At 38.3% G+C, this 27,809-nt stretch overlaps 1 protein-coding gene across 2 annotated transcripts; it reads left to right on the plus strand.

The window, feature by feature from the left end:
• The first annotated feature begins 2,345 nt into the window (after positions 1 to 2,345).
• Positions 2,346 to 27,809, plus strand: LOC112392258 (zinc finger protein 82 homolog). 2 transcript variants are annotated; one of them, XM_024733892.1, is made up of 5 exons: positions 2,346 to 2,430; positions 12,402 to 12,487; positions 13,934 to 14,060; positions 15,675 to 15,767; positions 25,370 to 27,809. In XM_024733892.1, exons 2-5 carry the CDS (start codon positions 12,479 to 12,481, stop codon positions 26,725 to 26,727), a joined length of 1,587 nt encoding a protein of 528 aa, XP_024589660.1. In that variant the 5' UTR covers positions 2,346 to 2,430; positions 12,402 to 12,478; the 3' UTR covers positions 26,728 to 27,809. The 2 variants fall into 2 exon arrangements, with proteins under 2 accessions (XP_024589660.1, XP_024589661.1); XM_024733893.1 differs by lacking the exons at positions 12,402 to 12,487; positions 13,934 to 14,060 and having other exon boundaries at positions 2,354 to 2,430.

The raw sequence follows: 27,809 nt of genomic DNA on the forward strand, positions 1-27,809 counted from the left end.
GGGCTGGAACCTGTGTCCCCTGCATTGGCAGGTGGATTCTTAACCACTGTGCCACCAGGGAAGCCCTTGTTTCTGTTCTTATACCATAAACAAGTATCCTTTTCTCAGTGTGGTTAGTATTACTTTATTCCTCTCATTTTTGTTTTTTAAAAAATTTATTTATTAATTATTATTATTATTGGCTGTGCTGGGTCTTAGTTGTGGTATGTGGGATCTTTAGTTGTGGCATGCATGCAGGATCTAGTTCCCCGACCAGGGATTGAACCCTGGCCCCCTGCATTGAGAGCACAGTCTTACCCCCTGGACTACCAGGGAAGTCCCTCATCTTTGTGCTTTTTGTTGGTGATTTTGCTGTTTAAAATGGTCCCCAAGTTTACGCTGAAGTGCTGTCTAGTGTTCCTGAGGGCAAGAAGGATTACAGAGATGTGCCTTACAGAGACAATACATGTGTTAGATAAACTTCATTCAGGAATGAGTTATGCTGTTGTTGGCCTTGAGTTCAGTGTCAATAAATCAATAACATATAAAAAGTGTCTTTAAATAGAAACACATAAAACAATGTTATATATTGACTGGTTGAGGAAAATGTTGTGACCAGATGTTTATAGGAAACTAACTTTGTTTCTCTGCTAGGAGCAACAGTTCACTAATTCAGTGTTTGCAACAACTTTATAGAATATAACTACCATGAATAATGAGAATCCACAGGCCATTCAGTCTACACTAACTTCTCAATTCTGCCCCTGTAGTTCAAATGTAGCCATAGACAATACATAAAGGAGGATGGCTATGTCCCAATAAAACTTTGTGTAGGACCCAAATTGAAATATATAATTTTCACACCTCATGGAATATTCTTGATTATTATCGTTGATTTTTTAAACCATTAAAAAAACACAGACAACATAGACACTCACTAGCTATACAACAGGTGGCAGGCCAGATTTGGCCTGCAGGCTATAGCTTGCCAACCCCTGCTTTAAAAGAACTACAGTCTAAAATTATATTTACTGGCTTGATTGTTAGATATAGGTATTACAATTTTAAACTATTTTATAGCAATTCTAGGCTAAGGGAAATAAATAAATATGTTAATATTGCTAGGAACTAGGATTTCTGTTAGAGAAAAGAAGCAGAAATATAAAATAAAAAGTAAGAATAAAACTCTGTAATGTTAAATTTGAATTAGTAATGTCAGTATGGACTCATGCTTTGAGTCTTTCTTGCCCTCCTTGAACATAGGGAAAATAGTGTCTAATCCAGGACTCAAGATATCTGACTTCCTAATCCTGGACTGTCTGCTCTAGCCATACTGCTTCTCTTTTGTGTAAAGATGTTTTTGCATAGACTAGGGCTTCTTAAATCTTCCTAACAAAACCCCCTTTCCCATGAGAGGGAAAGCCCACTCATGGGAATTTGGGGCAGAAGCAAATCAACTACTCTATGCCGAAATTTCCTTTGAAATCTTATTTTTAAAGTAATGCTTATTTCCATTTTTCTCCAGAAGAAACCTGTGATTAAATGTGAAATGATTTCCCAGAAAAATCCGTTTTTTCACTAAATCCTTCAGTAAAGTTGATGCTCCTTGAAGATGCAATATTCCTTTCCCTCTTCAGAGCTGAGGAGAATGAGGCTCCTGGTCACATCCAATCATCCAGATAGCCACCTCCTCAGTCCTGCAGGAACATACCAGAAGCACACACACTCGCCACACAATCAGGCAGGTCGTTTCTAAGACACACACTGAGTGACTCACATCCAGGGTCTGCAAAGAAGGCCCAAGGAAAACAAATCTATCAAAACCGAGCCACAGAAATGCTCAATTACAGACACGTTCACAGAAACGCAACCTCATACACTCACAGTCAGCTCCACTATCTCACAGGCCCTCACAACATTCTCAGTCCGACACAGCCCGACACAATTCCAGTCATAAAATCTTCATAAACCGCATTCCAATCCTAGCAGTCGCACCATCTCAAACACAACCAGCCACATTCAATGAAAAAAATCGCATCCGGAACCACTCCAAAGACAGATACACAAGCGCTGTCCTTGGTCATGGACCTCTCCGGTTGGCCCCGCGGAGAGTCCTATTTTCGCATACACATCCCTCTTTAATGCGCCTGTAGTCCGTCCCCGCCCCGCTCCGGCCCAGCCGCGACTTCCTCAGGACAAAGAGCCGAGAACCCCGCCCCACTGCGGAGCGACTGGATCTCGGGCTCACTCGACACAGCCCACGCAAAGCAGCTCACTCAATGACGCTCCGCCCCCTGGGGCTCGGCCGCGCCTGCGTACTCAGTGCGTGCAGCCTACGCTCCCAACAAGCCCCGCGCGCGGCCCGTTAGGCTCCGGGGGCTGTGGACTTACTTGAGGTGTCGCGCGCTCTCTTCCACTGGGCATCACCGTGAAACGGGTTCGGTGCCCCAGGTGAGCAGTCCTGGCTCGGAGCATTTGTTCTGGCCATCGGTAGGAAAGGCGTTGCGGCCCGGGGATGAGGGAGAGGGAAGGGAAGCGCTGCAGCACCTCAGAGTGTTGGGAGCCCAGCATCTCAGCCCCGAGTGGGCGTGAGAACCGCGGAGGTGTAACGGTGTGGTGTGCCTGTGGGCGTGACTGTACCGGGGTATGGCATCGGGACTATGTGCGGTTGTGAGGCTGGAACTAGTGGGTGATGGCGTTTGTGTGACTGAATGGGGTGCAGAGCCTCTTGTGTGACCGTCGGTTGCCGTGGACTGGGTGACTCCGACCCTAGCGTCACGGCTGAATCTTCTGCCAGCCGTAGAGAAATGGCCCCCAGTCAGGTAACTGAGAGCCAGAGAAAAGACTCCCAGCAAAAAGACTCAGACCCGTCTTGGGATAAGAATGTTAGAACTGAACGTGCTCCCCAGGCTGGCTCCTGGGAGTATTCCCAGCGCACTACATTCTCTGGCGGGCGCACGCGGACACACGCACGGTGGCTCACACAGCTCCGCACTTTCCACCTGCAGGTTTCGGAGCCAGGAATTCCCTCTCCGCACAACCGTGACCCTGGCTTTTCTCTATTACTGGGAAGAGTCAGTACCCTTCCTCTTCCTTACTCTGGGCGGCGTGCGTGGGTGGTGGGTGGTGGGGACAGATACGGTCGTGACGTGCCCTAATTTAGCCGGCGTGGGCAGGGCTCCAAGGAAGGCCTATATTGTCTTAAGATTCCCTTCTTCCTCAGTCTTGTCAAACTAAGAAAAGGGCTCTGATGAGGAGGAGGAATGAATTCCTACTGCCCACTTAAAAGTCAAGGTCAAGACGAGTGGGTATTTCCACTTGTTCTGTGAAATGCATTTTTATTTTTTAGAACCTGTAAACATTTGCTTCCTTCTGCTTAGTATGACCTGTCCATTAATTTGATATGTAGTTCCCCTCCCTAGTGCCTATATGCATATATCCATGTGGCAGATACTTCCCCTTACTTCTGAGAGCTTTCTTTTTTTTAACTATGTGTAAAGGTCTTATAACAGTGCCTGATACTTCATAAGTACTTAATAAACATTAGCTATTTGTTGTTAAGTGGTGATTTGGAGCAATTCCCCATCGGCCTCCAATAGATCAGGAAAAATGGAAATACCATGCTAATTGTGTTGAACATTTCCTAGTTTAAAAAATTGAGGTGCTCCAGGGAACTCTACTCAATGCTCTGCAGTGACCTAAATGTGGAGGAAATCCAAAAAAGAGGGGCTATATGTATAGGTATAGCTGATTCACTTTGCTGTACAGTAGAAACTAACACAACATTGTAAAGCAACTATACTCCAATAAAAATTTTTTTTAAAAATGAGGTACTCAAATGGTTTGAATAGGAATTCTTAACTAGTGGTAATTTAAATCCATTTGGGGCTTTCACTTTACCAGAAACCCCTTGAGATTGTATGTGAAATTATAATAGTTGATAATATGCCATTTTTCTGGGAAGGAAGTCCGTAATTTAATGAGATTGTCAAACATGACCCAAAAAGATTCAGATCCATTGGCCTAGAATCAAAGGCTAATGTCTGAGAATGTTCTTTGAAATAAGAACTATATAAAATTAGTATCTATGGGAATTCCCTGGGGGTCCAGTGGTTAAGACTCCACGCTTTCACTGCCGTGGGCCACTGGGTTCAATCCCAGGTCAGGGAACTAAGATTCTGTAAGCTGCGTGGTGCAGCCAAAAATAAATAAAATAAGATAAGATAAGATCAATTAAAATGTGTCTAATGATAGGAAATTATTAAATAAATCACATTCCATCCATATGATGCAATTTTATGCCATTGGTATTGACTCATGAGAAGGAAAAGAAGTAAAATGATCAATTTTAAGCAATAGTTACAGTTTTGAACAAGATGACTCAAGACATTTTTAGTTATGTATGAATTCCTTTTAATAAACTAGGGGTTTGTGTGACATTTTGCAATGATATATCTAATATGAAAATTTAATAGTTATTCAGTGGAGAAAGGAGGAGGTAAAGCATCCGTTGTATACCAAATACTGTTCTGTCTGCTTTGGTATACTCTTTCTAAATTTGGGAATGCTGTTTACCTTCATTGTGTTCAGTTACAGGAGAAGGATTGTGAAGATAGCTTATCGTTTTGATGAACAGTAAAAGAACAGTTATTTATTTCTGCCATGCTAATTTGTGTGTGCGTGTGTGTGTGTCTGTGTGTGTGTGTGTGTGTAGAACCCTCTCATGTCACAGGCCTATGACTCACATTTCTCTTAACAACTGGAAGGTACTCCCTCTCCCAACTCTATTTTATTTGTATGGAAATAGTAATTTAATTTTTGTTTCTGATGATAGAATTCATGCAGGTTTATTGTAAAAAGAAAAAAAATGCAGGAACCTAAGGAAGTTTTAAGAAGAAAATTTTAAATGCCCTTAGTCCCATCATCCAGAGTTAATGAATATTACAATTCTGATGTTTGTTTTTCCAAATATTTTTTTGTGCACTTGTGTATATATGTTTGGTTTGCAAAATAGAATCATAAAAATTGGTTATTTAAAAAGATAAAGACTCTCCAACACTATGAAAAAGCAATCCAGTGCAGTCATAAGATTTATTATATTGTTATGCCTATACAGGGTAAAGGGGAGTGCAATGGTTCCCCTCTAATTTGAAAAACTTTTCAAGAATTTACACTTTTTAGTTATGGAGGCATTGATTTTTGTTAATTACTTTCTTAAACCTAGTTCTAAAATTTATTGATGCTGTTAAGAAAGGCCAGTTGTGAAAATCTCAAAAAATGTACTGTTAAGAAAAAAGAGAAAGGGCATGCTAGTATTAAAATTATTAGAGGGCTTCAGTGGCTTGAGAATCCACCTGCCAGTGCAAGGGACACGGGTTTGAACCCTGCTCCTGGAGGATCCCACATGCCATGGAGCAACTAGGCCCTGCGCTCTAGAGCCCGCGAGCCACAACTACCAAGCCCATGAGCCACAGCTACTGAGGCTGCGTGCCACAACTACTGAAGCCCGCGTGCCTGGAGCCCATGCTCCGCAACATGAGAAGCCACCGCAATGAGAAGCCCGCGCACCGCAACGAAGAGTAGTCCCCGCTCACCGCAACTAGAGAAAGCCTGCACGTAGCAACGAAGACCCGATGTGGCCAAAAAATAAATGTTCCTTAAAAAAAAATTATTAGAGATGATTTATCAAAAATTTAAAATTTTTAATTAAAAATTGTTAAAGATAATTTTCTTTAATAAATAGAATGGACATGTTTTTCATTTTATTCAGTGCTTATAATAAGCTGCTTTAAGTTCTTTATATGTATTATATTAACGGTTCACAACAACCCTATAAGATAGATACTGTATTTTTTTGATGTGGTCCATTTTTAAAGTCTTTATTGAATTTGTTACAGTATTGCTTCTGTTTTTATGTTTTCATTTTTTGGCTTCCAGGCATGTGGGATCTTAGCTCCCCGACCAGGGATCGAACCTGTACCCCCTGCATTGGGAGGCGAAGTCTTAACCACTGGACCACCAGGGAAGTCCCCTAGATACTGTTATTATTCTCCAGTTTTTCTATGAGGGAACAGAGGCACTGAAAATTAGTAACATGTCCAAAGCCTCCTAGTTGATAACTGTCAGAGCTTAGATTCACATACTGGATCCTGACAACAAAGCCTGTGTTTTTCATATGTGAGAGTCAATCACCTCCCAACATTGTGCATATTCTTTTTAGTCTGCCTAGTGTACTTGGCAGTTTATCATGGATATCTTTCTTCATTAATTAATATGAACCAGTATCATCATTATTAATAATTGTATAATATGCCATCATACAGTGGAACATAATTTATTTAGCTTGTTGACTATTGTTAGGTATTCTTTTGGTTATAAATTATTCTTTGAAGAACTTCCTTGCATATACTTCTTTGTGTATACTTTTACAAATATTCCCTAAGGATAAATTCCTAGAATTGGAATTTCTAGGTTAAATTATCAGACATTTAAAAAGAACTCATATCATGCCAGATCCTGTGCTAGTGCTTGGGGAAAATACAGTAACTAAAATCCTTAAGTTGCTTTTTATCTATCAAGGTAGATAAACCTCTACAGGAATAAGACTAAAATAAAGTCAATGAAGAAGTCTGATGGCATGGCTTGGGAGTTCCCGGAAAGGAGACATCATCTGATTATAGCAAGCACTATCAGGTTGTGACCAAATAGTACCAAACCCATCAGATTTCTGTGGAGGTCATTGGATTTTATGTAATAAGCTTTGTCTCACAGTTTATTTTTTCCTCATGATGTTGATGCAGAGCGAGACCAACAGAAGAAAGACAATTCATTAGCTCTTTGGAGGGCATCATGACTAAGATGACTAATTCAGAACCAAGATAAATTCATCAGTCAAAAAGTTATGAGAGGCAGCAGAAACTTAGAAATCATAGAGTTGGTTCAGATATTGGGAGCTGAAATAAATTTAAAAATAGCAGCTTTTTTCCTCCAGGTTCAAGGGATGACTGCTTTAAAATATCTCTTTCACCTACTTGAAGAAGAAGTTCCTGTTTATAAAATTTTAAAATATATATATATTTCAAGGGTATATATGGCCATATAAAATTATGAAGTACATGTAAGCAAAAAGAAGAAAATTATGAAGTACATGTAAGCAAAAAGAAGAAAATTAGTACATGTAAGCAAAAAAGAAAAAATGTAGAAATAGCAATCTTTGCAGATTTTTTTCTGTCTGTTGATGCCTGTTAGTACCTCTTTATGCCAATATATATGTATACTTTACAAATAATTATAATAACCATTTCATTTTATTTTTCTAAAGACTGCATATCTTGAATATTTTGTATGTCTGTGTACTTTCTAAAGCTTAAACTTATATAATATTTTCCAACTATGCCTCAATCGAAAACAATTTTTAATAATAAAGGTTAGCATTTAGTGATTACTTTGCACATACATGAATATATAGATACATATAGGTGTTTTTACCTGCCATGACAGGATCACAGTACTCACAACTGTTGTTACCTGCATTCTTCACTCAGCAACATGTAGTAAACATATTTCCATCTTTCCTATTAAAGATCTACATCATAATTTTAATTTTTTAATTTTTATTTATTAAAATTTTTTAAAATTTATTTATTTTATATTGCCTGCATTGGGTCTTCGTTGCTGCGTGTGGGCTTTTCTCTGGTTGTGACGAGTGGGGGCTATTCTTCATTGTGGTGTAGAGGCTTCTCATTGAATTTTTTTAAATTTATTTATTTTATATTGCCTGCATTGGGTCTTTGTTGCTGCGTGTGGGCTTTTCTCTGGTTGTGGCGAGTGGGGGCTATTCTTCATTGTGGTGTGCAGGCTTCTCATTGCGGGGGCTTTTCTTGTTGCGGAGCATAGTCTCTAGGCACGTGGGCTTCAGTAGTTGTGGCACGCGGGCTCAGTAGTTGCAGTGAAATTGGGTCTTCGTTGCTGCGTGTGGGCTTTTCTCTGGTTGTGACGAGTGGGGGCTATTCTTCATTGTGGTGTAGAGGCTTCTCATTGTGGGGGCTTTTCTAGTTGTGTGGCTCACGGGCTCTAGGCATGCAGGCTCAGTAGTTGTGGCGCACGGGCTTAGTTGCTCTGGGGCATGTGGGATCTTCCCGGACCAGGGCTTGAACCCGTGTCCCCTGCATTGGCAGGTGGATTCTTAACCACTGCGCCACCAGGGAAGCCCTACATCATAATTTTTAAATGGAAAGTTTTTTCACTCTATGGATGCTTTATAATTTATTAAATCTATTTCTACTGAAGGATGTTTCAGTTCTGGAAAGCTTTTTTCCCCTAGGAATAATGTCTGTCAGCACACTTTTACATTTTTGTCCATATATACAATTATTTAATATTTTCTTTAATCCCATAAGTTAGAATTTCTGCATCAAAGGGTTTTCATGGTTTAAATGCTGCTTGTACCTACTTTAAATTTTGTGCAGTCTACAGGTTAGAATGTTCATATCCTTACAGGCTTGCTAATATGGGCATCAGTACTCTTAAAACGAGGTTTAGGGGCTTCCCTGGTGGCGCAGTGGTTGAGAGTCCGCCTGCCGAGGCAGGGGACACGGGTTCGTGCCCCGGTCCGGGAAGATCCCACATGCCGCGGAGCGGTTAGGCTCGTGAGCTATGGCCGCTGAGCCTGCGCATCCGGAGCCTGTGCTCTGCAGCGGGTGAGGCCACAACAGTGAGAGGCCCGCGTACCGCAAAAACAAACAAAACAAAAAAAAAACCAAAAAAAAACGAGTTTTAATATCTTTAGGTAATTTGATGTGTTATTTCTATGTTTTAGTGAGTCATACATCCTCATGTTTCTCTCACTGGGACAAGAGATTCTGGGTTTCAGGGGCAAGAGCTAGAGGTGAAAGAGAGCTGACTTTGTGGTTAGAAAAATAAGGATTTCAAATGCAGCTTTGCTACTTACTAGCTGAATTTCTGCAAGTGATTTCACTTCTTTTAGTGTGAATTTTCGGATCCATTGCATAGATAGGATAATTATGATACTACATAGCAATCCTGCAGATACAATTAACATATAAAATACCTATCATATAGAAGTCCTTTTTTTCTCTTCTTTTTTTAATTGGTGTATAATTGACATAGAACACTGTTTTAGTTTCAAGTGTACAACATAATGAGTTGATATTTGCATATATTGCAAAATGATCACAGTAAATCTAGTTAACATCTGTAGACATACATGGTTACAATTTTCTTTTTCTTGTGATAAGAACTGCTCTCTTAGAAACTTTCAAATATGCAGTACTATATTATATATATATATATATATATATATATAAACTATATCACCATGCTATACATTACAACCCATGACATTAATTTTAAAACTAGAAGTTTGTCCCTTTGCCCCCTCACTTCAACCGTATCACCCTCGCCACCCCTCCCATCCCCCCACCTCTGGAAGCTACTAATCTGTTCTTTGTATCTGTGAGCTTGGTTAGAGTTTGTTTGTGTTTTTTTAATTTTACATATAAGCAAGATTATACAGTATTTGTTTTTCTGTGTCTGACTTATTCCGCTTTGCATGATGCACTCAAGGTCCGTCTGTGTTGCTGAAAATGGCAAAATTTTATTCTTTTTTTTTTTTTTCTTACCATAAATTTTACTGAAAAAGAAGAAAAAACTTAACGGGCCAAAGTAGAAGGGACTTTCCCCTTCTTGAAAAAGTTGCAATCTTGAAACCGCTTAGTATTCTTCCGCCTTGAAAAATAAGCCCGCCCGTCTCGCCCCAAGGTCGCTCAGTGACCTCTGCAGAGACGGGTCAAGGAGCACGGCCGGTGACCCAAACTGCTGACCAGGGGACGGGCGGAGCTGGGACATGGAGGTGAGGCCTGAGGCTGGTGTTGATCCAGCGCGAGGGATAATCCCCTGGAGTCGAGGTGGGCTCCAGCCAGTGCCACTTGTGCCGCCCGGGTAGATGCTGGGGACAGAAGTATCCCTGGTGGATGCCTTCAACTCTGAAAATGGCCAGGGTATTTTGTCACATTTCCCTTTATTCACTTATTTCTTAAATAAATAAAATCAAGGGGTGGGGGCAGAAGCGGCAATGCACACACCTCGCCCCCGCCCCTTCCGCCCGGCGGGAGACACGTCCCCGGCCGGCCTTCCTTCGCAGGGGGTCCAAATCCAACCGACCAGTGGGCCAGGGCGTGCGCCCGCGAAGTCAGCCACCAACTCCAACCACGCCAAACTTTTATTCTTTTTATGGCTGAATAATATTCCTGTGTGTGTGTGTTTCACATTTTCTTTATCAATTAATCCATCAATGGACATTTAGGTTGTTTCCATAATTTGGCTGTTGTAAATAATGTTTCAGTGAACATGGGGATGCATAAATCTTTTCAAATTAGTGTTTTCATTTTCTTCGGAAAATACCTAGTAGTGCAATTGCTGGATCATATGGTAGGTCTATTTTTAATTTTTTGAGAAACCTCCATACTGTTTTCCATAATGGCTGTACCAATTTACATTCCTGCCAACAGTGCACAAAGTTTCCCTTTTCTCCACATTCTTGCCAACATTTGTTATTTCTTGTCTTTTTGATAATAGCCATTCTAACAGGTGTATGATGATATCTCATTGTGGTTTTGGTTTGCATTTCCCTGACAATTGTGATGTTGAGCATCTTTTCATGTACCTGTTGGCCATCTGTTATGACTTCTTTGGAAAAATGTCTATTTAGATCTGCCCATTTTTTAATCAAGATTTTTTTTTTGCTATTGTATGGGTTCTTTATATATTTTGGAATTGATCCCTTATTAGATATATGATTTGCAAATATTTTCTCCTATTCAGTAGGTTGCCTTTTCATTTTGTTGATGATTCCTTTGTTGTGCAGAAGATTTTTAGTTTGATGTAGTCCCACTTGTTTATTTTTGCTTTTGTTGCCTTTACTTTTAGTGTCAAAAAATCATCACCAAGACCTATGTCTAGGCACTTACCTCCTGTGTTTTCTTCTAGGAGGTTTATGGTTTCAGGTCTTAAACATTCAAGTCTTTAATCCATTTTGAGTTCATTTTTGTGCATGGTATGAAATAGTGGTCCAGTTTCATTCTTTTGCATGTGGCTGTCTGGTTTTCCCAACACCATTTATTGAAGAGACTGTCCTTTTCCCACTGTATATTCTTGGCTCCTTTTTGTAAATTAATTGATCATGTACACATGGGTTTTATTTCTGGGCTCTCTATTCTGTTCCATTGAACTATATAGCTGTTTTTTTTTTTTTGCGGGGGGGGGCAATATCATATTGTTTTGATTACTGTAGCTTTGTAATATAGTTTGAAATCAGGAAGCATGATGCCTCCAGATTTTTTCTTCTTTCTCAAGATTGCTTTGGCTATTTGGGGCCTTTTGTGGTTCCATACAACTTTTAGGGTTGTTTGTTCTAGTTCTGTGGAATATTCCAGTGGAATTTTGATAGAGATTGCATTTAATCTGTAGATTGCTCTGGGCAGTATGGACATTTTAACAATATTAATTCTTCTAATTTATGAACATTGAATATCTTTCTATTTATTTGCGTCATCTTCAGTTTCTTTCATCAGTGTCTTATAGTTTTCAGTGTACAGGTCTGTTTAACCTCCTTGGTTAAATATATTCCTAGTTATTTTATTCTTTTGATGCAATTATAAGTGGGATTGTTTTCTTAATTTCTCTTTCTTATAGTTCATTATTAGTAGATATAAATGCACCTGATTTTTGTAAATTGATTTTGTATCCTGCAACTTTACTGAATTCTTTTATTCTAACAGTTTTCCTGTGGGGTCCTTAGGATTTTCTATATATAATATAGAGATAGTTTTACTTCTTCCTTTCCAGTTTGGATGCCTTTTATTTCATTTTCTTGTGAAAAGTCTTGATAAATAGATATATGTTATTGTCTAACTGCTGACAGTATGAATTCACACCTCTTCAGCCTAGGTTGTAAGAAACAGAATGACAGATGAAGTCATCCAGGAAAGCAATGTGGATGATTCTGATTGAAAATAGTTATGAGCCCAGAGGATTCTGGAAGTTATTGTTCTGACTGCAGGCAGGCAGGGCTGCCAGTGCAGTAATTTCTCAGTGGTAACAGCTGCTAGCATTGGTCCTATGGATTTCTCTCTTTGTATCTGTTTAATTTAAGCAGGCTTGTGAGGTTTTGAAAGAGATTCTGGTTTAGATGATGTGGTCCCTTATCAGCCCTGAAATTTATAAGCAGGGATTAGATTTGTCCATACTTCCTCAAATTTCCATGTGTGTCTGTGTGTGTGTGTGTGTGTGTGTGTGTGTGTGTGTGTGTGGTGGGGAGGTCCAGGGAGGGGAAAGAATATATTAAACTGAGTCTTTTTGAGAGTTCTGAGGCCTATCTCATGGCCCCCTTTTTCTCCCCCTAGCTCTGGCCTCTGTGAACTGTGCTTCTCCAGGCAAGTAAACCCCAAGGAGGACTGACCAGTTCTTGAATTTCTAAACCATGGCCCATGTAAGTTGCTGTTTCTTTCACCTTCTGGAAGTTAAGTTCCTATAAACTTTTCTTTATCCTGAAACTTCTTACTCATCAGAGCCCCATCTAAGGACCCATTTCCTCCAAATCCAGTGAGAGATGAGGCCAAATAAATAGTACAATACCCTCCTTGTGAGTCCTCTTTTTTCCAGTCATTGTTCATGTATTCATTGAACAAATCATTCAGCATCTGTTATATGTGCTCAGTCTTCTGCTAAAAGCTGCAGTGGAGCAGAAATGAAATCCCTTTAGGGAGACGTTTTCACCATCTCTTTTGAGTAGTTGAGAGAGTATGGGCCCATTTGACTGCTCATGGGAAATCGCTGAATTTTTCCAAACTTGAGTTTTCCAAGTAGGTAAGATTTGCAGTTGGTTGACCTCAGCCTCAGTACATGGTGAGATCTCATGCTTTATGAGGCTTTTAGGACTAGGTAGGATTATGGTTGGGTCTTGCATGCAGGGAGCTCAAGTATCTTCTCTGGAAATCCCTAAGAGTTGTATACCATTTATATTGGAACTGGATGAGCTAGTCTAGAATGACATCTTTGTGATTCTGGATCACCAGTATCCAGAATCTACATCAGTATCCTCTAACTCAGGAATAATGAATGCATAGAGTGAGGGATGGAAAATGATAGATAAGATCATGCAGATATCTATTGCATAGACTATTATACAACCAATTTTTTAAATTTCATAAAAGAATTTGTCATAAATGGGGAAATGTTTATGATCTGATTCAATGGTGAACTTGGAAGAAAGTTTTAATTGTATTCAGATCCTTTTCCAACATAGAGATATCATAGGAAAACTTTTTTTTAAAAATCTTGTTCTTTAAGGGGAAAGGGTGGAAGAACACATTTTTTGAGAATTTGTGAGGGAGACATACAAGAGACAGAAGGCTTATACACAGTATTTCATTTAATTAGAAAACTGAGGGACTTCCCTGGTGGTCCAATGGGTAAGATTCCACGCTCCCAGTGCAAGGGGCCCGGGTTTGCGCCCTGGTCAGGGAACTAGGTCCCGCATGCATGCCGCAACTAAGAGTCCACATGCTGCAACTAAGAAGTCTGCATACTGCAACTAAAGATCCTGCATGCCACAACTAAGACCTGGCACAGCATAAATAAATACATACATACATAAATACATGCATACATACTGATTATTTTTTTCCCAGATGTGTTTGGATAGTTAAGATAAGCTAGAGTATACAGGAGGCTGTATCTGTAGCAACAGGATCCTTCAGGAACATATAGGCATCCTGCTTCAAGCACACTCATTTCCTAACTACTGTGTTACAGGCTTCCAGCCCAAGCCTGTTTGCTTGCTCTATGATCCATTTCCTGCAGTATCTCTTCCATTTTTTTCTGCCATCTTAAAACAAATATTCTTTAATTTCAGTTGTATGGTTTGTCATTTCAGGGATCAGTGATGTTCAGTGATGTGTCCATAGATTTCTCTCAGGAGGAGTGGGACTACCTGGACTTGGAACAGAGGGATTTGTATAGAGATGTAATGTTGGAGAACTACAGCAACTTGGTCTCATTGGGTAAGGTTATCTGCCTCTAGAAATTTAGACTCTGTTCTCTGCAAAATTAGCTTTCTTCTCTAGAAATTTCAGGAATATCTTTCAAGAAACTATCTAAATTTCTGCTCCCTGTTCTCAAGGGAATGGTTTGAGCTCTTTTTGTTGGGAAGTGAGCACCTTCACTAAGCGTATTCATCTTGCCCATCCTTATGTGGCCTTCAGGTCTTCCTTAATGATGAAAGGACTGGGTTTGAAATCTGGGTGATTTACAACCTTACCAGTGTCAAAGAAAGCAGGCTTCACTTTGTATCTGAACTCAGAATTGCTATAGGTGTTTTGTTATTTGTTGGTATACCTATAAGGAAAATAGCTAGACCTTATATCTTGGTTTTTCTCTGACTCTCAGATGAACACATAATTTTTTTAGTGGTAAGTGGTATCAACCGGATTTATTTACAGTTCAAGAGAACTCATGTCTTATATTAATAAACAAACATATTCACTCCAACCTACTTTTATGATTAAAAGTCAAAAATCCAAGAACTTTGCATATAACACTGTATGAATATCCTAAGAAAAAACAGTAAATGCCTCAGGAAACTTCTTATTTTCCTCTCATTAAAATAGCAATTATATGATACAGCCACTATGGAGAACAGTATGGAGGTTCCTTAAAAAACTAAAAATAGAACTACCATATGACCCAGCAATCCCACTACTGGGCATATACCCTGAGAAAACCATAATTCAAAAAGAGTCATGTACCACAATGTTCATTGCAGCACTATTTGCAATAGCCCGGAGATGGAAACAACCTAAGTGTCCATCGCCAGATGAATGGATAAAGAAGATGTGGCACATATATACAATGGAATATTACTCAGCCATAAAATGAAATGAAATTGAGTTATTTGTAGTGAAGTGGATGGACTTAGAGTCTGTCATACAGGGTAAGTCAGAAAGAGAAAAACAAATACCGTATGCTAACACATATATATGGCATCTAAAAAAAAAGGTTCTCATGAACCCAGGGGCAGGACAGGGATAAAGATGCAGACATAGAGAATGGACTTGAGGACACAGGGAGGGGGAAGGGTAATCTGGGACGAAGTGAGAGAGTGGCATGGACATATATACACTACCAAATGTAATTGTAATAAATAATAGCTAATAAAATATATGTAGCACTTAGTGTATATTCTAGGCAATGTTTAGATATGGATATATATTAATATAACCTGCACAACAATCATGTACGATAGGTACTATAATTATCCCTATTTTATAGGTGAGGAAAATAAAGCAGAGTGGTAACTTGTCCAAGGTCACACTACTGGGTTATGGCAAAGGCAAAATTTGAACCCAGACGTCTGTCAACCACTATTGCTCTCAAGAAAAGGAGTACTTGTGTGAATATAAATGAAAATAAGACCTTTCCCCTCCCTCTGCAATCTCCATTTCTTATGTAATATTAACACGATGTTTTTTAATCACCTCACTTTTCTTTGTTGTAAAGTCTTTATCAATTACCACTTGACCTATAGTTTATTAAAAATTTAACCAAAACTGAATCAAAGTAATTGTGAATTTATTTTTTATTTCCACGTTACCTTACATTTCTTTTCTTCTGTCCAGGATGCTTTGTTTCTAAACCAGATGTGATTTCCTTATTGGAGCAAGGAAAAGAGCCCTGGAAAGTAGTGAGGAAAGGAAGAAGACGATATCCAGGTAAGTGAGGGCCAATAGAGTAGGGGAAACCATCACCAGAGAAAACTTCCCTGCTAGTTAAGGAAGAGGCACACCCTTCTGATGTTGTTTTGAAAACCCACTTTGAAAGACCATGGCCTAAGGAGAAAAGGTCTGAGACCCTGGGAGCAAATTAAGGACTTAGCTGGGGTTACTCATAGTACTACTGTATCCTATTTACCACTCTCCTTTTTTCATTGTTGTTGTTCTCTCTAATTTTCCTCCCCTTTGAAGGGGGCATAAGGTATGGAAAGGTGCTCTCTGTTCCCAATATTATTCTATCTATATTTTGATTTCTTCTTTTGATTTCTTCTTTTGCATGTATAGATAGATAGGCAGACAGATAGATAGATCGATCGACCAACTGGGCTCTGAGCCGGGCACTATGCTGGACACCATCAATACAGTGGTAAATAAAACCACTAGAATCCCTGTCCCTATGAGGATTTACCCTGATTTACAGAAACATAGTAAGTAAATAGAAAATATAATGTTAGGTAATAAGGGAGTACTATGAATAAAGGTAAGCACAGTAAGGGAATAGAGAATGGGATGGGATGGGAAAACTGTTTTAGTTATGGTCAGGAAAGCCTTTCTTCCCTAACTTTTCTCATAAAATTAAAAATGGGAAATAGAAGACTATGGAGATGAGTGTTCTTGACGTGGTAATAATATCATTCGTTTTATCAGCAACTGAAGTTTCATGTGAATTACTCTAGAAGATAGATCCTTAGTTTACAGAATATCATTTTTATTTACCTTTTTCCATGTATGTATATATCTACCTTCACATCAGGAAGAAACATGAATGTAATAGACTATATGGAAAATGATCCCTTGGTTTAGCTTCTACCTCTGTGCTATTTTCATCTCTCTTTGGACCTTTTGTTAAAGAAAGATCCTTAAAACTCTTGATACAGAGATATATGTTGTCACTTTATATTTTGCTCTGTGTTATGTTCAGGTCTGACAGAGGAGACTCATTTTAGGCTAAAAGTTCTTTTGTAACACCAGAGCCATTTCAGTGCCCATACTGTTTATAAGGTTATATCTTCTGATTCACTTTCTACCAAAGGAAAGAAAAGTATGCTGTTTTTCCCAACCCTAACTTATTTTCTATCATCTGATTAAATGATATTTACAACTGTTAATACTACAAAAATAATGAAATACAGTGGCTCCAAGTGAATAAGATAATATCAGTTTAGTCAGGAAATATTTAGCCAAAATAACAACTGTTGATTCAAAGTTAGACATCTTAAACAAGGTCATTATTTTTTCCTTTCCTTTTCTTTCTTTGTTTCTTTCTTCTTTTTAGTTAAGTTTTATTGAAGTATAAATGCATATAGAAAAGTGGACAAATGAAGGAAGGTATTTTGAGGAGACGGTATTTGAGGAGAGATGTGAAGTAAGGGCTCAAGCCATTTGACTCTAGAGGAAGAGCATTCTGAGCAGATAGAAAAGGCCTAAGGAAGAAGTTAGCTTTGCATGTTTGAAAGCCATTATGGCTAGAACATGGGGGAGAGGAAGGTAAAGTAATAAGAGATGAGATCAGAGTTAGTCAAGGGCCATATAATATAATCATTAAGAGAAATTGGAAGCTATAGTCTGCTTTCTGTTTTAAAATGATCCCTCTGGTCAAGTGCAAAAGTAGGAAGGACCAGTGTGGAAGCAGTTTCAGTTCAGACTGGAAGTAATGGTGGTTTGGATAAAGCTGGCAGCCATAGGAGGTAGTAAGAAGCTGTTAGACTCAGGTTATGTATGAAGGGAGTCCCAAAAGAACATGCTGATGGACTTATAAATGCGGTAAGTAAGAAAGACATATCAAAGGAGGAGATAAGGGTGTTAGCTTGAAAAGCTAGGTGAATGGAAGCACAATTTACTGAGGTAGGGAAGATAGGAAGAGCAGGTTGGCAGGTAGACGTTGAGAGTTTCTGTTTTGGATATTTTAAGTTTGAATTGTCTTTTATTTTTCCAGTTTTAGATGCTGAGTAGGCAGCTGAATATGTATATACACATGGAGCTCAGGGAGAGGTTACAGCCTGATGTCCATCTGGGTGTCTTCACTTTATGGTTAAAATTGAAATCCATGGGTCTGAATGTGTTCATCTAAGGAACACATGCAGGTAGAAGAAAGCAGATAAAGAGAAGCGGCCTAAAGACTGATTCATGGGATACTCCCCTATTCAGACGTTAGAAAGAGGGGGCCGCAAAGGACATGCAGAAGGAGCAGCCACTGATAAAAACAAAAGAAAATGTTTCAAAATGGAAGGAGTAGAGAATGAGGATGAGAATTGACCCCAGATTCTGGCAAGATGGAGAATGCTGGTGACCTTGTCAAGAGTGATTTTAGTGGAGTCAGGGTGAAAACCTGATTGGAGTGACTTAATAAGAGTAGGTAGGGCTTCCCTGGTGGCGCAGTGGTTGAGAGTCCGCCTGCCGATGCAGGGGACACGGGTTCGTGCCCCGGTCTGGGAAGATCCCACATGCCGCGGAGCAGCTAGGCCCGTGAGCCACGGCCGCTGAGCCTGCGCGTCCGGAGCCTGTGCTCCGCAACGGGAGAGGCCACAACAGTGAGAGGCCCGCGTACCACAAAAAAAAAAGAGTAGGTAAGGCAGTGATGAGATGGGTGTAAGACAACTCTGGAAGATGTATGTATGAAGGGAAGCTGGGAAATGGAGTTGGTAGTTACACTGGGGATTTGGGTTATAAGCAGTGTAGTTTATGGTGTGCAATTATAGACCATGTTTGTGTGCCCATGGGAATGATTCTGTAGGTGGGGGAAATTGATGCAGTAGAGAGAGCATAAATTTGGAAGCAGTGTCCTTGAGGTGGGAGTGGAGGAAGGGGATAGGATCCAGGGAACAAGAGAGAATTAAAGGGAAAACAATGTAGTTATGAATGCAAGTAAGTTGGTCTGGGTAGTGGAGAGAGGACAGCATATTCTTCTATTGTTATTTCCTCAGTGAAATCAGAAAGATGATCATGAATAGAATGAGGATTATTCAATGGTAGCATTCACTATGGCCTTATTCAGGATGTGACTAAAATTGATACTTCAGAAGTACAGTTCCTCGGATGTTAGGTTTTATTATTTTCAGATCTTTGTACTCTGTCCACAGTGTTGAAATGCAAATAGGATTACCTTGGAACCAAATCTTCTATATCCTAGTCTTGTATCAACAAAGCAAGGTGGTTAATAATAAAATGCCTAAACAGACTAAGTACTAAGTTCAGGTAATTTATGTGACATTTTCCATTTAATTGAAGCTGGTTCTCTGAAACGGGGGAATCACATTTGTGATTTTTTATATTCATATATTTTTAACTGATCAAAGAAAGGGCTTATATTTTTCTATATTCTCATCAGCATTGTGTAATAGAATAGAAATTCTTTGGTCTAACAGAATTGGGACTGGTATTTGGTTTGTTTATTCATAAAAAAGGGTTAGATATTTTATGTACATACCATAGAAGTAATATTTTTACTCTCAACATTAAAATGTAGCTCTTTGTCAATACTTTTGACGTGTCTAAGGCTTTCTTTCCATTGTGTCTCTTATTTAATTTTTCATCTAAACCACACATACAATTTATAGTCTATTACTATTTCTAGTTAAAAATTTTTTAAGTAGAACAAGAACCAAATTTGCAACAAGTACAGAACACTTCTTGATTATTATGTTTTCCCCATCTTTTACTGTTGTCTCTCCCACACTTAGTTTTTTTTTTTTTTTTTTTTTCCACACTTAGTTTTTGTTAGCCATGTTTTGTTTTTTGTTTTTCTGGCTGTGCTATGTGGCATGCAGGATCTTTGTTCCCCGACCAGGAATTAAATCTGTACTCCCTGCATTGTGAGCACGGAGTCTTAACCAGTGGACCGCCAGGGATGTCCCTGTTAGCCATGATTTTTAACAATGTATTTACAACCAGTTTTTCTAAAGTATTCAATTTCATTTTCATAGAACCAATCTCTTCTCATAGTTACTTATAAGTTTACATATTGTTTAATTAAATTGGGTACTTTCAGGAAAATGTGAAACTGGCCTAAACTTGTTTGGAACAAACACAGTTAACTCTTGTGAGATAGGAGTGCTTTGTCAACTGGGCCCGTGGAGGGGGCCATATCCCCTGGACGTGACCAGCCACTGGCCTGTCTCTCATGCCCTAGCCCGCATATCTGTTGCCTACTCTGCAGGCAGACAGCAGAAGTTGCTATCTGGCCCAGGGGTGATAATCTGCAGGATTCGATATACCTGGCTACTTTGAATACAGAATTTGCCCTGTTGTTTGCCATTGTCTCCATACCTGCTCAGCTTCTCAGTATGGATACCCTTGATGGACTGCTGTCCCCTTGTGCAGAGTAATCTCCCTCTTGTGATTTCATGTGTGATATCTTCAGAAAATCTAATGCCAGATGCTTCGTGAGTGTTTCAGTGTTTTCTTCATAAAGGTTATATATATATTTTAAGTTTGCTCTTGAAACTGTTGTGACTGGAATCTTTTTTTTCTCCATCATATTTTATTATTAAATGTATGTATAAAGGCTATTAGTTTTTGTTTTTATATCCTCCTACCTTATTAAATTCTGTTATTTATATTATTTAAACCTCTTAAGTTTTCCAATTATGAATTATCATCTGAAAATACAGTTTTATCTCTTCTTTTAAATTCTTAAGACTACCGCTCATTTTTTTCTGATATTTAAGTGTCTTGACTAATAACTCCAAAGCTGTCTTTTTGTTAAGGTATTATATATTTTATCATTTTAGGGAGGTAATTATTCCTCCTTTATTGAGCTGTTTTGAAAAATCAGGTATGTTTCCCTTTTTTAGTTGCCTTTTCAGCGTCTATGGAGTTGATCATGTGAAATAAAAAAGAATATTGGGACTTCCCTGGTGGTGCAGTGGTTAAGACTCCAAGCTCCCAATGCAGGGGTCCCAGGTTTGATTCCTGGTTTGGGAACTAGATCCCGCATGCATGCCACAACTAAGAGTTCACATGCCTCAAGTAAGGAGCCAGTGAGCCACAACTAAGACCCAGCACAGCCAAATAAATATTTTTAAAAATATATTTATTTGGCTGTATCAGGTCCTAGTTGCAGCATGCAGGATCTTCGTTGACATGTGCAGGATCTTTAGTTGCGGCATGTGGGATCTAGTTCCTTGACCAGGGATAGAATCTGGACCCCCTGCATAAGAAGCACAGAGTCTTAGCCACTGGACCACCAGGGAAGTCCCCGATCATGTGATTTTTATTTTTCCCTTTCCTCAGCTGTATTAAATGAGTTGAATTATCTTAATAGATTTCCCCATACTGGACCTCTTTAACATTCTTTGAATAAACAACACTGGGTCTTTTGACACACTGTTTTATTAGATGCTTAGAATTTTTACATCAGTTTTCAGAAAACTGGTGTGTAGTTTTCTTTTTATGAACAGGATTTAGTATGATATTATTACATCATGAAAATAGTTTGGAAGTCCTCCTTTTTCCTAGTTCTCAGTCTAAACAGAATTTGTATGGCCTGTTCTTTAAAGCTTTAATAACATTTTTAAGCTTTTTCCTTGAAGAAGGAGATGGTAAGTCTGACTACAATCTCTGTTTGCTTTATGGAAATTAATCTGTTGAAACATTGTATCTCTTTTGTGGTCAGTTTTGGTAAATTATATTTTCTTAGAAAATTATTCATTTTAGCTGTGTTTTAAAACTTACTGGCAAAGTAATCTTTCTTCCAACTATGTTCTGTATTTAATCATGATTATTTTCACTTTGCCATTTTTAAATTTCCACGTCTGTGCGTTCTTGCTATTTTTATTTATTTATTTATTTATTGCTATTTTTATTATACTAACTAATGGTTATCTGTTTTGCTGATTCATTTATAAAAAAAGAATCTGGTTTTACTTTGTGTGTTAGTTCTTTTTTTCTGTTTTCTAACTATTTTAATTCTGCTTTTATATAGTTAATTTCTTTTTTCTGCTTTGCTTCAGCTTGCTTTTCTAATATTTTTGAGTGGGATTTTTAGTTAATTTTTTTTTCATTTTTTTGCTGTATGTATTAAGATATTTTTTAAAATAAATTTATTTATTTATTTATTTTTGACTGCATTGGATCTTCATTGCTGTGCACAGGCTTTCTCTAGTTGCGGTGAGAGGGGGCTACTCTTAATTGCGGTGCACAGGCTTCTCATTGCAGTGGCTTCTCTTGTTGTAGAGCACGGGCTCTAGGCATGCAGGCTTCAGTAGTTGTGGCTCTCAGGCTCCAGAGTGCAGGCTCAGTAGTTGTGGCGCATGGGCTTATTTGCTCCGCGGCATGTGGGATCTTCCCGGACCAGGGATCGATCTCGTGTCCCCTGCATTGGCACGTGGATTCTTAACCACTGCGCCACCAGGGAAGTCCTATGTATTTAAGTTTTTGAATTCTCTTCTACGCACTGTGGTTATAGTTTTACAGGTAATTTAATGTAGTTTTTTTTTATTGTTACTATTGTTTTTTTTAAACAAATACCATTTGGGATCTTATTTCTCTATTGATCTAAGAGTTATTTAACATAGACTTCTAAAATTCCAAGTGGATTTACTTTTTTGTTGTTATTATTAATTTCCAGTTTTAGTAGAACCTATATGATTTCAGTTTTCTTATACAGACTATATTATAATACTTGAAAACATCATCATTTTTCTCTCTCATACACAGCTCATTCAGCACTTAAATTCCCCTCTGGCTGTTTCTCCTCCTGGCTTACCATCCTCTGGTTTACATCTATCATGACCTTTGTTAGCAAGTTCTTCACACTCAAGTTACTGCAAAACCCTTTGACCCTATTAGTGAGTTACTTACAAATTACGTCTTTTTTTTTTTTTTGCTAAAGATTTCATAAACTTCAATAAGGTATAAACATGTTTTCCTGTCTGAAAGTCACATTTCTAGGAAATAAGGAATGGTCTTGCCTCTGAGGGGACAGAAGGGAGGAGACCAGAAAAAGGGGATGAAGGAACAAAACCCACTGAGCATTTGCAAAATGGATGAGTAGTAGAATAAGCTTAAAGGGAGCTGAAGTACGTAAGTTTCTCAGTGTCTTTGTTGTGATGTGGAGACAAAGAGCAACCCATAGCTATGTGAAGGAGGGAATGGCAATGTAGAGAATACTGCATAAATAAGGGTATAAACAATGGAAGGATGTACAGGAAAATACAACCACCATTTTTCATTTATATAGTCAGCTGGGCTAGCTTAAATGAATAAAGGAGATATTTAATCATTGTAGTAAGATGTGAGAGGTTAGAGGCCGAGAAATATATTCAGAATAAATATATAAGTATAGGAATTAAATGAGTGAAATCTATTTTGTGCTCTGGATTTATTATTGAATAGAGAGTAAAGCAGGGATTGTTTCTGCCCTTAATGAGGTTTAGGGGTAAGAAAATAAGCAGAATAACAATTGGAAAAATTAATAAATAGATAATTTCAACATAGCTCTATGTTGTATGTAATATATGTATAATAACTATGCAGATATACAGTTAACCCTTGAACAACACAGGGTTTAGGGTGTTGCCCCCCCAGCATATGCAAAAATCCACATATAACTTTAAAAAATATATTTATTTATTTTATTTATTTATTTTATTTCTATTTTGTTGGCTCCATTGGGTCTTCTTTGTGGCATGCGGGCTTCTCTCTAGCTGTGGCATGGGGGTTTTCTCTCTCTAGTTGTGACGCGCGGGCTCCAGAGCACGTGGGCTCTGTAGTTTGTGGCATGCAGGCTCTCTTTTTGAGGTGTATGAGCTCAGTTGTTGTGGCACATGGGCTTAGTTGCCACGTGGCATGTGGGACCTTAGTTCCCTGACCAGGGATTGAACCTGTGTCCCCTGCGTTGAAAGGCAGATTCTTTACCACTGGACCACCAAGGAAGTCCCCACATATAACTTTTGACTCCCCCAACACTTAGCTACTTATTAGCCTATTGTTGACCCGGAAGCCTTACCAATAACATAAATAGTCGATTAACACATATGTTATATATATTATATACTGTATTCTTATAATAAAGTTAGCTAGAGAAAAGAAAATGTTATTAAGAAAATCACAGGGAAGAGAAAATACATTTACAGTACTGTACTGTATTTATTGATACCATAAGTTTATGTTGTCTGTTTATAAGATAAATTTTCTGTCAGTACCTACATCAGTATTGTCCTATATGATAAACACATTACATATTATATGTATTACTAACACTGGACATCAGAAATGAAAAGATAATGTGAAAAAAATTTATATTTATTTACAGATATAATGACTTATGCATTGGTAATGAAGAAGCAGCAATATGATTGCTTTACGGTAACCTAGTGTAATCGATATGAATGCTTCACGGTAGCCTAGCCTATACAGTAATGAGTGAATCAGCATAAAACTTTTATGGTATACAATATTACAGTCACATTTATAAAACAGTATTGGAAACATTGTTACATGTTTTTAAAAACCATTTACCTGTGATGATAGGCTGATATGCAGTTTATCCAGTCACAAGAGACAGAAGCACACTATATAGTAATGTAATTCTTTGAAAGCAAAGTTGTAAAACAGTAAGAAAGCTAACACGTTATTAATTTTATACTAAATATCACTCATCTTCTGCCTATGTAAGAAGCACACTATATAGTAATGTAATTCTTTGAAAGCAAAGTTGTAAAACAGTAAGAAAGCTAACACGTTATTAATTTTATACTAAATATCACTCATCTTCTGCCTATGTAAGGATAGGTTATCCACTTCAATACAAGTCTTGCACACGATGTTCTACACATATACGTTTGTATATTTATTGAAAAAAGTCCATGTATAGTGGATCTGCACAGTTCAAACCCGTGTTATTCAAGGGTCAACTGTATAGTAAACACATAGCTTTAAGTACTGTCAGTAGATTCAGCTGTAGAGTAAGTAACTTAATCTAAGACCTCAGAGTGAGAAGGAGCCAGCCATGCAAAGAGCCCAAACAGAAGATTTGTGGGGAAATAGAGCAGACTGAAAAGTCCAATGGAAGTAAGTGGGAACATGTTCTAAGATCTGAAAAGAGGCCTCTCCAAGTAGCAGTAAAGAGAACAGTGGTTTGAGATGATGCGTTATAGGTAAGCAGAGGCCTTTTAACAAGTTTGATTTTATTCTAAGAATAAAGAGAAATTGTTGAAAGAATTTAAGCATGAATTCCCAACCTTTCATTTCCATCAAAATCATCGTATGGAGAATATTAAATATAGGACTGCCCAGGACTGTAGAATCTGATCCAAGTGGTTTAGGTGGTATCTAAATCATAGTATTTGTAACAAGCTCCCTTGTGATTCTGATTCACGTTTCAGTTTGAGAACCACTGACTTAAAATATTTACTTAGTCACTAATCTCATTTTCCTGCATGAACTCTCATTTTCCTGGGTTGCCTTTTGCTTTTTTTAATTATGTAACTATTTTTAGAATTTCATTGGGTAGTACTTTGGTTGTCTTTTACTTCTGCTGTAGAAATTTTACTTCTTTTAGAAAAAGAGAACTACATGTTTGCTCTCTTGTTTTCTTTCAGATTTGGAGACCAACTATGAGACCAAGAAATTATCTTCAGAAAATGACATTCATGAAATAAACTTATCCCAGTGGAAGGTAATGGAGAGAATTAAAAACCATGGCCTTAACAGACTCATTTTAAAAAATGATTGGGAGTCCAAAAGAAAATTTGAAGGACAAGAGGAATATTTCAATCAAGTGAAAATTACATCTCAAAAAGTGTCCTCTTACCAAAAACACTCATCTTTTTCTTCACATCAGAGAATTCATTTTGTCGAGAAACCCTATGAATGTAAGGAATGTGGGAAGGCCTTTAGAGTACGCCAACAACTTACCTTTCATCACAGAATTCATACTGGTGAGAAACCTTATGAATGTAAGGAGTGTGGGATGGCCTTTAGACAGACGGCACATCTTACTCGACATCAGAGACTTCATTCCGGTGAAAAACTCTATGAATGTAAGGAATGTGGAGAATCTTTCATATGTGGCCCAGACCTTAGAGTACATCAAAAAATTCATATTGGTGAGAAACCCTATGAATGTAAAGAATGTGGGAAAGCCTTCAGAGTTCGTGGACAACTTACTCTACATCAGAGGATTCATACTGGTGAGAAACCCTATGTATGTACAGAATGTGGGAAGGCCTTTAGACAGTATGCACACCTTACTCGACATCAGAAGCTTAATATTGCTGACAAACTCTATGAATGTAAAGAATGTGGGAAGGCCTTTTTGTGTGGCTCTGGCCTTAGGGTACATCACAAACTTCATACTGGTGAGAAACCCTATGAATGTAAAGAATGTGGGAAGGCCTTTAGAGTACGACAGCAACTGACACTCCACCAGAGAATTCATACTGGTGAGAAACCCTATGAATGTAAGGAATGTGGAAAGACTTTTAGTCGTGGTTATCATCTTATTCTACATCACAGAATTCATACTGGTGAGAAACCTTATGAATGTAAGGAATGCTGGAAGGCCTTTAGTCGTTACTCACAACTTATTTCACACCAGAGTATTCATATTGGTGTTAAACCCTATGACTGTAAGGAATGCGGTAAGGCCTTTAGACTACTCTCACAACTTACACAACATCAGAGTATTCATATTGGTGAGAAACCGTATAAATGTAAGGAATGCGGGAAGGCCTTTAGATTGCGCCAAAAACTTACTCTACATCAGAGCATTCATACTGGTGAAAAACCCTTTGAATGTAAGGAATGTAGGAAGGCCTTTAGGCTTAATTCATCTCTTATTCAGCATCTGAGAATTCATTCTGGTGAGAAACCCTATGAATGTAAGGAATGTAAGAAGGCCTTTAGACAACATTCACACCTTACCCATCATCTGAAAATTCATAATGTAAAAATATAAGAAAGACTTTTTAGTCTATGAATGTAGTAATTAGTTCCTTTTGCCTCCTCCATGCACCTGACTTAGCATAACGGGGTTTCTATCATTATAAAGAATGTGTTAATTTAATATATTCCACCATCACTCAGACCTGAGAATCTTCACATTCATTCTAGAAACTAATCCTATTAATATAACAAATGTGGGAAAGACACTTATCATCATTTCTAGCCCATCACTTTCCTACCTGTGTTATATTGAACAGGATGTTTAACTGCTTGATGCTATAAGTTCTTGATTTATAAAATTATAATACTGTGGCAGAATAAAGATTACTGCAGATTCTTTGGTACTCCACCCATCAAGATGTGGAATCCACATCCTTTTCCCTTTGAATCTGGGCAGACTGTCACTACCTTGATCAGTAGAATAGCCGAAGTACTGCTGTGCTAGTTTCTGGACCCAGACTTTACTGGTAGATTTTGCCTCATCTCTTGGAATACTCTCTCAAGTTCAGACCTGAACTGTTATGTTAAAAAGTCTGGCTACCCTGCTGAAGAGACCACATGGAAAGGCCCTGAGACTACCTAGAGAAGGAGAGGCGCTCTGCTGTGCCCAGTCTTCCAGATTGCCCATGAAAACACCAGACATCTGAGTGAAATAGTTTTGGATCCTCCAAACCAGCCATCAACTCAATGCCAGTGAATAACCTCAGTTGATGCCATATAGAACAGAAAAATCCACCAACTGAGCCCCTGCCCAAATTCTTGACCCACAAAATCATGAGATACAATTAAATGGTTGTTATTTTAAGCTACTAACTATTGTTTTACTATTATCATCATTAATATTGCTCTCTTGAAAATCCATATGAATGACTATGGGCACATTGAATATGGAAATGCCTTCCACCAACACTCATCCATTATTGAATGTCAGATAACTTACTCTTGTTAAAATAGTGAAAGTGAGAAATCCTTTTTCAATTTTTTCATAAAAAAGAATATATTCTACAATCTATACTCTCTGGCCTCTGTATAAATTTGATTTAAAATTAACAGAGGATGGATGGACCTAGAGATTGTCATACTAAGTGAAGTAAG

Source organism: Neophocaena asiaeorientalis, unplaced genomic scaffold (assembly GCF_003031525.2).
Source record: "Neophocaena asiaeorientalis asiaeorientalis breed wild unplaced genomic scaffold, Neophocaena_asiaeorientalis_V1.1 scaffold280, whole genome shotgun sequence".
Lineage (NCBI taxonomy): Eukaryota > Metazoa > Chordata > Mammalia > Artiodactyla > Phocoenidae > Neophocaena > Neophocaena asiaeorientalis.